The sequence below is a fragment of the Gossypium raimondii genome, chromosome 13 (genome assembly GCF_025698545.1).
Source record: "Gossypium raimondii isolate GPD5lz chromosome 13, ASM2569854v1, whole genome shotgun sequence".
Lineage (NCBI taxonomy): Eukaryota > Viridiplantae > Streptophyta > Magnoliopsida > Malvales > Malvaceae > Gossypium > Gossypium raimondii.
In genome coordinates, this window is record NC_068577.1 from 54,977,103 (window position 1) to 54,991,068 (window position 13,966).

A 13,966-nucleotide genomic window follows, 5' to 3' on the forward strand; every position below is an offset into this window, starting at 1 on the left:
ATATGTAGTTTATTCTATAATGAATAGTGAGTTAACGGCCACATCCGACACTTATTACCAAGTTAACAGGTTAGTAACCAACTTGTAACATTTTATATAGTTCAATGATTAACTTGTAACTTTTTGATATCGAATAATCAAAATGTAGATTTACTAATAATTGAATCACCTTCGATGAGGAAAAAATGAGTTCGGAGAAAACAAATATTTTTTAATAAGTTAAAATTTGTTGTTTATTTAATGTTTATCATATAAAATATCTTATAATAATTTAAAATTTTATATAAAATATTTTTAAAAAAATACGTTATTGGTTGTTTTTATTATTTAAATTATTTTAAAAATATTTCTAAAAGTTTTTATTAATTAAAATAAGTCCAAAACTAAATTATAATAAATATTGAAAAGAAAATTTTAAAAAATTGACCGATGTATGTAATTCTCACTCGTAATTAAAGAGGGAGGAAAACATTTGGATTGGAGAGTTGCAAGAGAGGGGACATGCCTAAGTTTTTCCCAGCAAAAGAACAAGTCTTTGCTTCTTCTTCATGCTTTCATCAGATCCCATAGGTTTAAAATTCTCTTCTTTCTTCCACTATCTATTTTTTTTTCGTTGTTTAGTTTGATTCAAACTTATCCAATTACTACTTTTTTATTCATTTGTTTGCTTTACCTCAATCCATCTTCTTTTTCTTTTGATTCTTTTCCTTTTTTACTTTCTTTCTTTTTCTAAATCCCCTTTAATTATTTGTCTATTAATTGGGTTTCGTTTTGTTTTCCTTGAAATGCATGTCGGTGATGCTGATGTTGATGATTGATTATCAAGTACTTGTTGTTCTTGGTACAGTGATTCGCCACTGTTGTTTATGTTGTTCCTGTTTTGGCTTATTTTTGGGGTGGATTATGTTTTTACTATTTATTATATACTGTGGTGGGCGGATTTCATGTCCTTTAACCATCCCGTACAGTTGTTGACTTGTCCGTACAGATTTAGTTTTTATATATCTCCCAGCCATTTTATCTTCCTCTTTTAGACTGTGATAATTATTGGTCAGCTCCCCCCGCGCCGCCTCTTCTTATTTTCATCTGTAATTCATGGAAAACTATCATCAACACTTTATGGGTTCTTTGGTGGATTTGCAGTATAAGCATTAAGTTTTTAGACTGTAAAACTTTTGATCTGCATTTGCTGTTTAGACATGTTTGAATTGCCATTAGATCTACAATATGTATAAGTCCATTCATTTTCACCTCCAAATTTTGTAAGGAACATCAACCATCTGTTGCATTGTTATTGTTGTTCGTGTACGTGTTTCGATTGAATGTTAATTCAAGTGATCGAATATTGAAAATCTCGCTTGTGATTTTGGTTTATGTTGTATGGTATATGGTAAGGTTATAGAGTTTGTTTAATTGAAGTCTTGGTTATGCATTGTATGTTTGATTTTGGGGACCTTTCATCTTTCCGATGGCTCGTGCTATTCGGAGTCTCGGTTTGCTTTTACTAGCAAGATTTAATTTTAGTAGTTCTTTTGGCTTTCTCGTTAGCTCAGCTTGGATGTCCTGATCTTGAGTTCGAAGTGTTGCATTCTGTTGTTGCTTGTGCAATGTCTTTGTTCTGTTTGATGATTACAAATATTGTTTCTTATAAGGATTCTCTGTGTTTTTGCATCAGGACAGTTGATGAATTAGATGGCTGTTCGGGTCCAAAATTTTCCAAAGAAAACATTTGACGAAAGCTCTGTTCGTTCCCTATCCCATTTATCTGTCAGTTGCACACCGTGGTGGAGTTTGAACGAGCAGCAAATTGAAGAGCCTTTACCACACAACGTAAGCTTGAAAGTGGAAACTCCGTCTCAACTCTATCATCAAACGAAGCATTTAGATCTTCAACTACCTGACCAGGAATTGACAACGGTTCAAGCAATTGGTCGAACTCATTGTGAAGTTGGTGCCATTGGAGCGACCAGTTCTCAATGTGATCCATCAGAATCCGGTATTGATTCTTCTGGAAGTGTGATTTATTAGGAGTCTCATAACATGTTCTGTTTATTAATTTGAGAAATTTATTTCTCCCATTATTCTTGATGTGTTAATTGGTTTTGCTTTAGTTTTTGAACGAACTGAAACGGATTGCTAACACGGTTTATTGAAGACCGAAGGTTGTTGTCAAGCTTAACAGGTTAACGATTTTCATCTGATATCGTGATCGTGTTTGCGTGCATCAGGTCCAGATGAAAGTTGTGAGAAGGATACCGAGGGTCAGGTGAAACCGGTTTTCTTGGTTAACAATCCAAACACTTTATTCAGCCCCTCTCATGAGAATTATAACCATTCAATGGTATGTGTTTAACAATTAGGAGTAAGCTTGTTTTGCTGTCTTCGTTTTAAATTTAATATTTCTCATCCCGTTTCAGGCTTGGACTCAATATCCATATGCCAATGCTTACTTCAATGGGATGTTTACTCCATATGGGCCACAGGCTATTGTAAGTAGGCACTTTTTATTCAACACAGATAGGGCTGAGCATGGTCTGGGTTACTAGGTTAGGGGTCCTGAAACTATAACCATGAACCACCCAGAGTCGATTCTAAAGGTTTTGGACCATGGATTGACTCAATGATCAACTAATGCGGTTTTGAAACGACCCTAGACTACAATCACATAACTAAATTTCATAAATATTGAAAGAACTTTTGAAATTTAAGAGTTCTAATCTTGCAAGGTATATATTATGTTTATATATAAATATACATTGTTCATCTTAAAATCGGTCAAAAGTCAATCCCACGGTTCAATTCTATGATCAGAGCCTTCAATTTGGGTGGTGGATAGGTATGTACTTAGACCGAGCCACTCTAGCATCAGTCTAGGTTTGGTATAGGTTTCATCTTGTTTAACCTTATTTTATCTTTGTTGTGATCGCTTCTCTTCTTATTATGTAACCATGGTTGAAATTTGACCAGATTCAGGCCCAGTTGGGAGGAAATGCTCCAACTCGAATTCCACTGCCTCTCGATCTTGCAGAAGATGAGCCCATTTATGTCAATCCGAAACAATATCATGGTATTCTCCGGAGGAGGCAATACCGTGCAAAGCTTGAGGCACAAAACAAACTCGTCAAATCTCGAAAGGTACATTGATTTCTGTTCGACATTTGTTTGAACAATGACCTAGATGTTGCAATGTCTAAAAGGTTAGGTGTGGCATCGGCAGTTGAATTATGTATCGAATATAGTAAGTTATTTGCTATCCGACTGTGTCGGTAATGTTACCATGTTTCTCATATTTGATCAATGATGATAAAAATCATTGGCCACTGATCTGCTTTAGTTTGAATTAAACGCAGCCATACCTTCATGAATCTCGACATCGTCATGCACTGAATAGGGTTAGGGGATCGGGCGGACGTTTCCTTAGCAAAAAGACACTCCAACAGCCCAATGACAACTGCACTAATCGAACGAATAGTAGATCAGAACTTGAGAGTCATTGTTCTCGCATGGCCGGATATGGCGGTCCGAATACAAGCTGCATGAACATCTCGAGCGTTTCCGACAATGACGGCAATTTGCAGTGGCTGGAACATGGATTCGCCGATATATCTCGTGCAGGCAGTACAGGCGATGGAATACGGCACGGTGCTTCGGTTATCCCGTGAGAAGGGGCGGCGCAGACCGGCAACTCATCCTTGGCTTTACCAATACCACTTCAATTATGTTTCATGCATGTTGTGTAAAAATGTAATCTTTTTCCATGTTTACTGTATTTTCTTATTTTACACAGCTGATCCAGGAATAAGGGTGTTACTGAAAAGAGTTTGGCTTGGAATTTTATTACAATGATACTTCATTTGTGGTTCTTTGTTATTATGAGGTGTTATTTCATCAATTATGTAAGATATTTTTGTAATTTTAATAAATTTAAAGCAAATATATAATTTGATTAGACATGTCCAATTATAGGATTACGGTTTTCTTACCGTATTTGATTTCGACTAAATGTTTATGCTACTTGATTTTTACTTCAACCTTAATTTTATTACAACTTCAACACTCAAACCTAGAGTAGTTCATGGTCAAGCCACAGTCGCGACTCGGTTTCTAAAAATGAAATCCAGGCCGAAGCCTGCTTTGGGGTTTCGGCCTCCTTTGGGGGCTCGGCTCGGCTCGATTCATACTCGTTCTACTGTTTAAAATACAAAATATTATTTTGAAATAATTCATAATCTCTTTTCAACCCCTAAATAGAAAGATAAACGCATTTTAGTGCGCTCGACCTATGTGTGTTCAAAAGGTTAACCGAACCGAACTAGTATTAATTGAATTAACTAAACTTTTTAATCCTTTAACCGTTAACCAAACTAATTTTTAAAAAAAAAAAATTAACCGAACTGAAATATTTCGGTCAATTTGGTCAGTTAACCGAAATTTATTTATTTATTTTGTTAAAGAAAGTATAAAACATTTCAAAAAAAATGATAATGTTTATTTGACCGAATTATTCTAATTAACCGAATTAAAACTACATATAAATTGTATTATTAATTATTAAGTTCGTTTAATTACCTGATTTCAATTTGAATTAACCGATAATTGAACTTCCAAAAAACCATTAACTGACCTCCGACCGAATTAGATCGATTAACCGAATTAGACTGGTTCAGTCAGTTAATTCAGTTTTAACCGAAATTTAAACACCCCTAGCTCGACCAATGTTTTATTGCGTTAACAACAATATTGATGCCAATCAAGCTAAAACTCAATCAATTTTACTCTTCAAATTATTAATAAAATTATTTTATATTAATATTTAAATATTTTTATAATTAAATTTAAAAATATTTTTTATTATTTAAATCAAATTTAGAATCAACCGGGCCAAGATAGAAATTATCTGATTCCAGTCCAATTCGATTAAGTAAAAAAATTTTAACATCCTTAAACAGTTAAACCTGGGCCAGTGGCGGAGCCAAGGGTGGGTTGACAAGGACCCGACCTCCCCTAAAATGGAAAATTTTCTATTTAGATCCTTTATAGTTCATAAAATTTTAAATTGGAAATAGTAAAATTACACTTTAGCTCCTTTAAAAAGTAATAAAAATTTGATCTAATTCTTTAAAAATTATAAAGATATAGACTATTAAAATGATGAAATTACATTTTACTATCGTAAAAATATATAATTTAATTCGACCTCTAAATTTTTTTAGCTCCTGTTAGATTTAATTTATTGATATAAATATAAGATTAAACTTGAATAATGAAATAGATTTTTCGAATTCAGCAGTTTTGGCCACTAATTAAATAATATTTGTTTTATACATTAATATGATCAAAAATGAATACATGTTTAATTTTGGTTACAAATAAATATTATATATTCGTTGCATTTTGGACCCCGTGGATGCACGCACTTGTTTTGAGAGTTTCAAGTTAATTTTTTCCATAAAAAATTTAAAAATATATGGTATTATATTTAATTTAGTATCTAAATTTTGTTTAATTGTTCAATTAGATACCCAAACCAAATGGTATTATATGGTCCAATAAATATTTGACATGTGTGCTTTAGTAAAAAATATAGGTACTTAATTGGAACAAAAGAAAATTTAAGTACCAACTTGAACATTAATTAAAGTCAAACTTAAATACTAAAGTGAGACAAAAAGCACACACTCAAATATCAAATTCAGAAAACTCAAGTACCAAATCTGGACAACAAAAAACTTAGGTACTAAATATTATATTAACCAAAAAACTTTTTGCCATAAAATAAATAAACAATTTATTGATTAATGTAGCTTTTCAGCTAAAACTTCGTGTTGTCTCCTTTGGTCTTGTTTGATTATTTATATTTTGTTTATGAATAAAGATTAATAAAACTTTTTTCATCCTGTTGATGAAAGGGTAATATTCCTAAGCACTTTATATTATTACAGGGTAAGTCGAAATTTTTTGAGAGTGTCGAAATTAAATTGTATATTTTAGGATAGTAAAAATATAATTTTATCATTTAATAGCTTATATCTTTATAATTTTAAAGAATTAAATCAAAATTTTACGATTTTTTGAGACCAATGTGTAATTTTACTATTATTATTTAAAATTTTATAAATTATAAAGAGAACTAAATAAAAAATTCATTTTAGTGCAGGTAATGTTATTAATAATCTTATTTCATATTATTATTATTATTATAATTGGGGTTATAATTTAATTTTGAATCATTCAATTGGGGTTTTGTTAATATACGCTTTCTGTTGGTTAATGGATATTTATGAGCATTGATAAAATTTAATTAAAATATTTAATATATTCTTTATTAAAATTTTAAAGAGTAATATATATATAAGGTAATCTACAAAAATAGTCACTTTTGTTTGTATTAGATTACATTTTAGTCACTTATATTTGAAATGTTACGTTTTAATCGCTTACGTTATCGTTTTGTTACAAAGTAGTCACTCTACCATTAAGCTCCGTTTCCAAATGAATTTTAAATGCCAACTTGGATGTCCTATGCGGCAATCCAAATTAAATTTATTTAATTAAAAATATATTTTATCCCAACTGGATATCCAAGTTGGCATTTAAAACCTATTTAGACCGCCGCGTAGGGCTGTCGTTAGGGAGGTAACGGAGTTTAACAGTAGAGTGACCACTTTCGTAACAAAATGATAACGTAAATGACTAAAACGTAACATTTTAAACATAAATGACTAAAATATAATCTGAGGCAAACAAAGTGATTGTTTTTTTAGTTTACCAATATATATATTGATCGTGTTTTTTTTTTAATTAAATACTACCAATCATTAATCATAAATGAACAACTAATTGGACAGGTCAAAAGGCAAACTTAACAAAACTCTTCTCTAAAGCGACAGGCAATTAAATATCTATCGGTATTTATTATATATTTTCCCAACTAACTTTATACAAAATTAAATTAAATTAAAATTTTCTCTCTACTAAAAATAGTAAAATAGTTTCATATATGTCAAATTAAATAGCAATTTGAATCTTTTGTTAAAATTTTTATATATTTGTATTGTTAAAAACTGATTTGGATGACGGAATAATCAAACGATAACATATGGAGCAAAATACAATCTAATTTTTAGTACAAAGATCCTCATAGTACTTTTCATGATAACTATAATTAATTCAGTCAAAAGCATAATACACAAAAGAACCAAGAAATAGTCAGAACGAAAATCATTCATGGTAGACATATATATTAGGATTAAGGATTTACATATTGCAATGGGATTACTGAAATTTGAATTTAAAAACATTTTCATAAAATTGGTGAATAAATTGGAAGTTGAATGACCAAATAGAATGTTAATAATGAAATAAAATATTATTATTAAATATTACAATCCGTGTACCTATTCGTATCTGTATATTTTATTAAAATATTATTATGTTTAAAACATTTTAGATTTAAATATTCAATCGAGTTTGTGATAATAATAAAAGACTTTCGTTGAAATGAAGTTTTAGGTCCGTTTGTTGGACACACACCTATTACCCTTTTCATTATCAAATTCGAACGAGTTAAAAGGTAAAACAGTCTCAATAAATATATTTTTCAATATTTGAACGTTCCAATATTTATATCATATCGTACTACATTTTATTTTACAAAAATATAGGATAAAATATGCCATAAATCCATCTATTCTTGAAAAATTGAAATTTAGTCCTTACATTTTTATTTTAGGAATTTAATATTTTACTTTTCTTATTTAAAATTCAAGTCCAACTGTTAACACTATTAAATTTCATTTTGTTGAATTCAGATTAATTGCAATGTCATTTTTTAATTAAAAGGCTACCAAGAGAGTATTTTTTTTTAATTTCAAAATGTTACACCTAAATTTTAAAATCTGAAAAGTATATAGACTAAATTCTAAATTTTTATAAGGTACAGGGACTTATGGCATTTTAACCATAATTTTTATTAGAAGGTCTTTAGGGTAACTGACCTAAACCCAAATGCCGAATGTCCTTGTGAAGGGAGGGTCATGCCGAAATGGGACCCACCACCCTTTGAATCAAAACAAAATTATCTGGAAATTCAAATCGATTTTTTTCTTAAGAAAAAAAACTAAATTTAAAATAATAAAAAAAGAAAAACGACCAATCAGAAAATATCACATAAAGAACACTCCTCTGAAGAAACAGAAATCCAAAAAACCAAATCCTAGGCGACGACGAAGAGAAAGAAGGAAAAAAGAAGAAAGGGGAAAAAATGGTGTCTTACGTAAGCGTGTTGTTGTACGGAGTGGGAGGGATAGTGGTGGCCGGGATGGCGTTGCTGGTAGCGTTTCAAGAGAAGCTCGTTTACGTTCCGGTTTTGCCGGGTCTAACTAAGTCTTACCCGATAACGCCGGCCCGACTCCGGCTCGTCTACGAGGACGTTTGGCTCAGATCCTCGGACGGAATCCGACTCCATTCTTGGTTCATCAAGCTCTTCCCTGAGTGTCGAGGTCACTCTCACTGTCTTACTCCCGATCCGCCTTCTTTTTAGCGTTTTTATTTTTTTTGTTACGTTTTTTTTAATTGAATTATAGTAATTCTGCTGGTTTTAGTTGTCTTTAAGGAGATTAGGGATTAGGATTTGGTTTTCGGTTTGAATTTTTGGAGCTAGTGTTTTTTTGCTGGTTTAAGACTGTTTAGTTGAATGCTGATTTTTGGTTAAGATTTTTCATTTTTTGGATAAGAATTTTATTGTTTGATTTGTTTTTTGTTTGAAAGGTTATGTTCTCTTGACTATTAGACTGTCTATTTTGCGCTTTTATCCTTGTTTCTGCTCTATTTTGAACTTTGAATAATGAAAATAGGATGATTGAAACAAATAGGGTTTAGTTGAATTAAGTGAGAGCTGAAGTAATTCTTGAGATTAAGAGTATGAACTTTTTTTTAAAAGTAGGTGAAAATTTGTGGGAGACATGCGAATTGTTTGATTGATGTAGTGTGATGATTGTGATTATGAATAGTGTATCTGTTTTTAGTCCAATTGGTAAGAGTCAGATATGAATGTCATAACTGATGTGTTTCTATTTGTTTTGGGCTAGACACTTGATTTGGCTATTACATGTATCTGAAAGTTTTGGTAAAAGTTTGTCAGATCTTGTGAGAAAATGAAAATGAAAACGTAACCGAGCATTCACAATCATATGCTAAGATGTTGTCTTGTAACATATTGTGGTATGTTGGTGTTCTGTGATTCAGATCGCAATACCATCTCATTTCTTAGAAAGTAGTTCTTTTGGTTTTGCAGGCCCAACCATCCTGTTTTTTCAAGAGAATGCTGGAAGTATCCTTTTCATCAGCTTTAATGTCTGCATTATAATTTTCATTTCTCATTTTAGTGTATTCAAATTGGAAAAATATTTTTCTCTTCTGAAATACAAGGTCCTTGGGCAACCTTGACCACTGATCTGCAGACATTGCTCACCGTCTGGAAATGGTACGCATAATGCTGCAGAGGTTACAGTGCAATGTCTTCATGCTATCATATCGAGGGTGCGTGTTCTAAACATCTAAATTGACGCTTCTCTGTTTATGCTTTCTTGTGTTTTTGGCACCACGACCTTGATTACTCCTAGTATATGACTTATCTACTTAATGAAGTTTAACACCCAATTGATCAAACAGTTATGGAGCAAGTGATGGTTATCCTTCTCAGCATGGAATTATTAACGATGCTCAGGTTGTGACTCTGTCAGTTCTTCTATACTAGATTCATAAAGCCACTACCTTACCAAACTAGCAATCTTAACTGTTTCTTTATTTTTTTTCATTTAGGCTGCTCTGGATCATCTCTCCCAGCGGACTGATATTGACACAGATAGAATAGTGGTCTTTGGAAGATCACTTGGGGGTGCTGTTGGATCAGTACTCACCAAAAACAATCCTGATAAGGTATTTCTCTTGTAATTATTTCATTTAGTTTTCTTCCTTCCTGAGAGTAAAGAGATTAGAATCAGAAACTACACTATTGTGATACAGTAGTTCAAACTCATGCTGGAAAGATGATCAACATACTGTTTTCATCTGTTTTGCTTGTTGGAAAATTGCCTGGTTAAACTTCAGATTTGTCTGCTTTCACATGACATGACTGTATCAATAGAATGGCAAAATTTTATTACATTTGGCACATATACTTGTAAAACTTGTGGTCTGACTGGAGATGTTGAATCACTTGCGGCTTACACATAGATTTGTATCAATGTTCACGAGCCGGAGAAAGATGATGTAGTGTAGAGTTAGTTTCAAAGGATGATGAGAGAACTGGAAAAATGCAGTTGTGTAACGCATTGAATGAGACTACTGTTTTTCTGGGCTGTGCAGATGCGTTACAGATATTTTAGTTCACTAAATTAGCATTTAATTTTCATCTATTTGGACTGTTATATTCCCAAGTTGATTACTATTGTTTATTTGTTTCATGCTGCGTGGTGTGGATTTCTTCCACTCATGTGATCATGTTGCTCTAATTTCTACGGTTCATCTTTCATGGTAGAAGGCATTTCTACAATCAATTTGTGCATTTGTTTGCTAGACTCAGCTACAAATATTTTATTATTTCTGCTCCTAATATATATTATCTGTTTTAGGTTATATTAAGTATGTCATTTCTTGGTTTGCCTTTACATTCCAGGTTGCTGCATTGATATTAGAAAACACTTTCACATCTATTCTTGACATGGCTGGAGTTTTATTGCCTTTCCTGAAGTGGGTTATTGGAGGCCCGGGTACCAAAGGTCCCAAAATTCTTAATTTTCTTGTCCGTTCGCCATGGAGTACCATTGACATCATTGGGCAGGTACACGTTGATTGGAAATTTGACTTCACTTCCTGAATCTTTAAGACTATTAGTGGCATATATATGATGAAAAATCTCCTATTACATATATGTAGCCTATCTGAGTCAACTGTGAAGGAGATAGTTCCTTAGTTTGAAAGAAACTGTTTAGACATTTATCCTTATGCTTATCTGTCTATTAGATGCTAGGGAGTAAAATAAGTTTAGGTTCAAGATAATTTTGTACCTACAGTTGGCATTTTTGACATATTTGAATTTTCCAAATGTATCTGTAACTAGGGAAACAGGGAGATGATGCTTGTTCTACCTTGTTTGTGTATGGCACTCGATCACCTCATTAGTTGATACATCTTTTGTCATTTTGAACATTACATCTGTAGGTCAAGCAGCCTATCCTTTTTCTTTCTGGATTGCAAGACGAAATGGTTCCACCATCCCATATGCAAATGCTGTATGCTAAAGCAGCTGCTCGTAACAGGCAATGCATTTTTGTAGAATTCCCTACTGGCATGCACATGGACACTTGGTTATCTGGCGGTGATCACTACTGGAGAACAATTCAGCAGTTTTTCGAAAAACATGTGCCGAAAACTGGATATGATATTGGTAATTAACCTTTTTCCCAATGTAACTATCGCTGGATGATATTTGACAGGATTAACCTTTTTGCCTCTAGATGATATTTATTTTTCCTCCTCTATCTCTTGCATTATAAATTTGTCTGCTTAAGCTCGAATTTGCCTCCGAGCCTAGCAGCACCTTGTGAACAACCTAGTTTCTGCATCTTGTTGATTGTCTTGTAAAAATATACTACCGTTGGAAGCATTTCTTAATGTCATGACACTAAGGCTACATTGTTTAATATTATATTCAACGGTGAACATTTCCACATCAGATCTTTAAATGCCTTCTTTCTGGTACATTTGGAGGGCAAATCTGAATATAGAAATTAGAAACAAAACAACACACCTATATAACTGTGCTTCATTTTCACTGTTCTCTTCCTCTTTTGCTTATCTTTTTTTTTTTTTTTTTGCTTATATATGGAGTAGCCGGAACTGCCAATAGAATGTTAACTACTCGTTACTTTCCTTTCTATGCGACCCCTTCCCCCTCGCCCGTCTTTTTTTTATCTTTTTGATTGGTGCCTGATGTTGCTTTCAGATTCCCAGAGGAGAGGTGACTAGCAGGCGTGCAATCTTTTGGGATTTTATTATTTGGCTCACACACCCTGGATCTCAAACTTTTGTCCCTTTTCTTTTGAAGCTGCAGCTGGTAGAAGCACTCTATAAACATACACCCCGCTGTTGTCGTCTTTCATTGTCTCCACGATTTTTTTTCTTCTTTTACTGGCATACGAAACATAAGCTGATTAAAAGCGATAAAGAGAAAGAACGCGAATTCCCGTTTAGTATACCGTATGACTGACTTTGAGGAACAATCGTGTAATACCATCCCGATTCTGCTGGTTCCTTTTGTATGAAATAAGAAAACTATTATAAGGAAAAAAAAAAAAGGGTTGCAGATGTATGGTTGGTGCTGATATGTTTGATCTATTTGCATCTCTGTTTTTTTTTTGTATGGGGCAATTTGGTCTTTTAGGTGTTTCAGCATTTGTTTTGACAATTTAGGTTGTTTATGTGAACTTTTTTCTCTTTTTCTGTTTGTCTTCAATGGTAATTTTGAACTGTTAGTTTATATGAAACTGTTGTGGCAACTCCAAATCTCTTTCACTTTTTGCGAGACAATCAAAAAAGATGCTTCCAACTATGAAAATGAAGCACAGTTAAAATCTTATGCCAATCAGTACAAGTCGGTATGCATTGGTATAGATCTATAGATCAAAGCGAATTAAAACGCACCGAGATGATTAAGGGCCAGTTTTTCATTGTTTAAAAAAAATATTTTTGACTTTAAAAGTACTTTTGAAAGAAAAGCTGTGAAGAGTAAGTTGCTTTTGGTTGAAATTTTTAGCTTTTCAGAAATACTTTTTAAAAGTAATTTTGAAAATGAGAGCTAAAAATTTTAACTTTTTTTCTCCCAAAAGCACTTTTAGTGCTTAATTACTTTTTCACCCTTTCAATAACATAATATTTTTCTTTTTTTTTCTTGGTGTTTAATTACAATTGTGTTAAAATCATTAATAAAAAATAAAAAATATTTTTAAAATACTAATTACAAATATTTAAATATTTAAAATATAGTTTATATATTCTAATTAAATTTTATAAATAATTAATATTTATTGCTTAAAATATTTACAATTTATATTTTATATATTAAAATATTAACAAGAAGTTATAATAATTTTTTTATATTATTACTAAAATATAATAATATTAACTAATTTAAATATTATTTAAATGCATATTTGGTACTTGATAATAACATGTCTAAAATGGACACTTTATTTCTCAAAAGCACTTTTTGATAGCAATGCTAAACACTCAAATTTTAAGCCAAACTTTTCAAAAGCACCTCTCAAAATCACTTTTTCACAGCACTTTTCAAAAGCAACGAAAAATTAGCCTTAAAACTTATAGAAATTTACATTGAAATAAAAATAAAAATTTAATGTTTCGATTATTATCGGAATAAGACATTTTGGTCATATGAGCGGTATTGGTGCAGAATTGACTTTTTTTACCATGAGACCTTAGATTGAAACAACAAAAAGAAAAGTATTAATGGATTAGGGTCTCATCTTGTAAGCAAATTATTATTAAACTATTCTATTAAAAAAATCAAATTTAATTCAATTATTGTTGATAAAGTTTAAATTTAACTTGTTGAGAATTAAATTCGAGTATTTTAATTCTTAATTATTTGAAATTTAGTAAAGTATAAATAATTAAATGAAAACGAAATACATTAAACGAAACAAAACTTAAATGAATTAAATTCAATTTAACCTAAGTTATCTCCAAATTTTAATTTATTTTAAAATTTAAAATTTAAACGAATCTCTCAATTGAATATTAATTCGACATGTAAAACCTATAATTACATCATTCAAAAAAAAACATTCAAACGACTCCGCAAATATTATTGTATAAACATGCATACCCACTAGATCCTTAAACGTGGCAAGGGTTCAACCAAACAACTTACGCCACGTGTACT

At 31.6% G+C, this 13,966-nt stretch overlaps 2 protein-coding genes across 8 annotated transcripts; both read left to right on the top strand.

The window, feature by feature from the left end:
* The first annotated feature begins 426 nt into the window (after positions 1–426).
* LOC105783980 (nuclear transcription factor Y subunit A-4) lies at positions 427–3,949 on the top strand. Of its 7 annotated transcripts, none has more exons than XM_012609709.2 (6): positions 427–570; positions 1,676–1,996; positions 2,229–2,341; positions 2,418–2,489; positions 2,968–3,135; positions 3,351–3,949. In XM_012609709.2, the coding sequence occupies exons 2-6, from the start codon at positions 1,693–1,695 to the stop codon at positions 3,660–3,662; spliced, it is 969 nt and encodes a 322-aa protein (XP_012465163.1). In that variant the 5' UTR covers positions 427–570; positions 1,676–1,692; the 3' UTR covers positions 3,663–3,949. The 7 variants fall into 7 exon arrangements, with proteins under 7 accessions (XP_012465163.1, XP_012465162.1, XP_052481933.1 ...); XM_012609708.2 differs by having other exon boundaries at positions 435–570; positions 1,681–1,996; XM_052625969.1 differs by lacking the exon at positions 427–570 and adding an exon at positions 688–841 and having other exon boundaries at positions 1,681–1,996.
* Positions 3,950–8,151: 4,202 nt separating this feature from the next.
* Positions 8,152–12,548, top strand: LOC105783417 (alpha/beta hydrolase domain-containing protein WAV2). The gene is made up of 8 exons (XM_012608858.2): positions 8,152–8,501; positions 9,296–9,331; positions 9,462–9,540; positions 9,673–9,727; positions 9,823–9,939; positions 10,679–10,843; positions 11,224–11,449; positions 12,008–12,548. The coding sequence occupies exons 1-8, from the start codon at positions 8,264–8,266 to the stop codon at positions 12,028–12,030; spliced, it is 939 nt and encodes a 312-aa protein (XP_012464312.1). The 5' UTR covers positions 8,152–8,263; the 3' UTR covers positions 12,031–12,548.
* Positions 12,549–13,966: the final 1,418 nt, after the last annotated feature.

Excerpts from the sequence above, each read along its gene's own strand:
- LOC105783417 (XM_012608858.2), top strand. The coding sequence starts at position 8,264 with ATGGTGTCTTACGTAAGCGTGTTGTTGTACGGAGTGGGAGGGATAGTG. Across the intron at positions 9,541-9,672 it reads TTCATGCTATCATATCGAGG|TTATGGAGCAAGTGATGGTT; the intron begins GTGCGTGTTCTA and ends TTGATCAAACAG. Across the intron at positions 11,450-12,007 it reads GAAAACTGGATATGATATTG|ATTCCCAGAGGAGAGGTGAC; the intron begins GTAATTAACCTT and ends TGTTGCTTTCAG.
- LOC105783980 (XM_012609709.2), top strand. The coding sequence starts at position 1,693 with ATGGCTGTTCGGGTCCAAAATTTTCCAAAGAAAACATTTGACGAAAGC. Across the intron at positions 1,997-2,228 it reads ATGTGATCCATCAGAATCCG|GTCCAGATGAAAGTTGTGAG; the intron begins GTATTGATTCTT and ends TGCGTGCATCAG. Across the intron at positions 3,136-3,350 it reads AACTCGTCAAATCTCGAAAG|CCATACCTTCATGAATCTCG; the intron begins GTACATTGATTT and ends AATTAAACGCAG.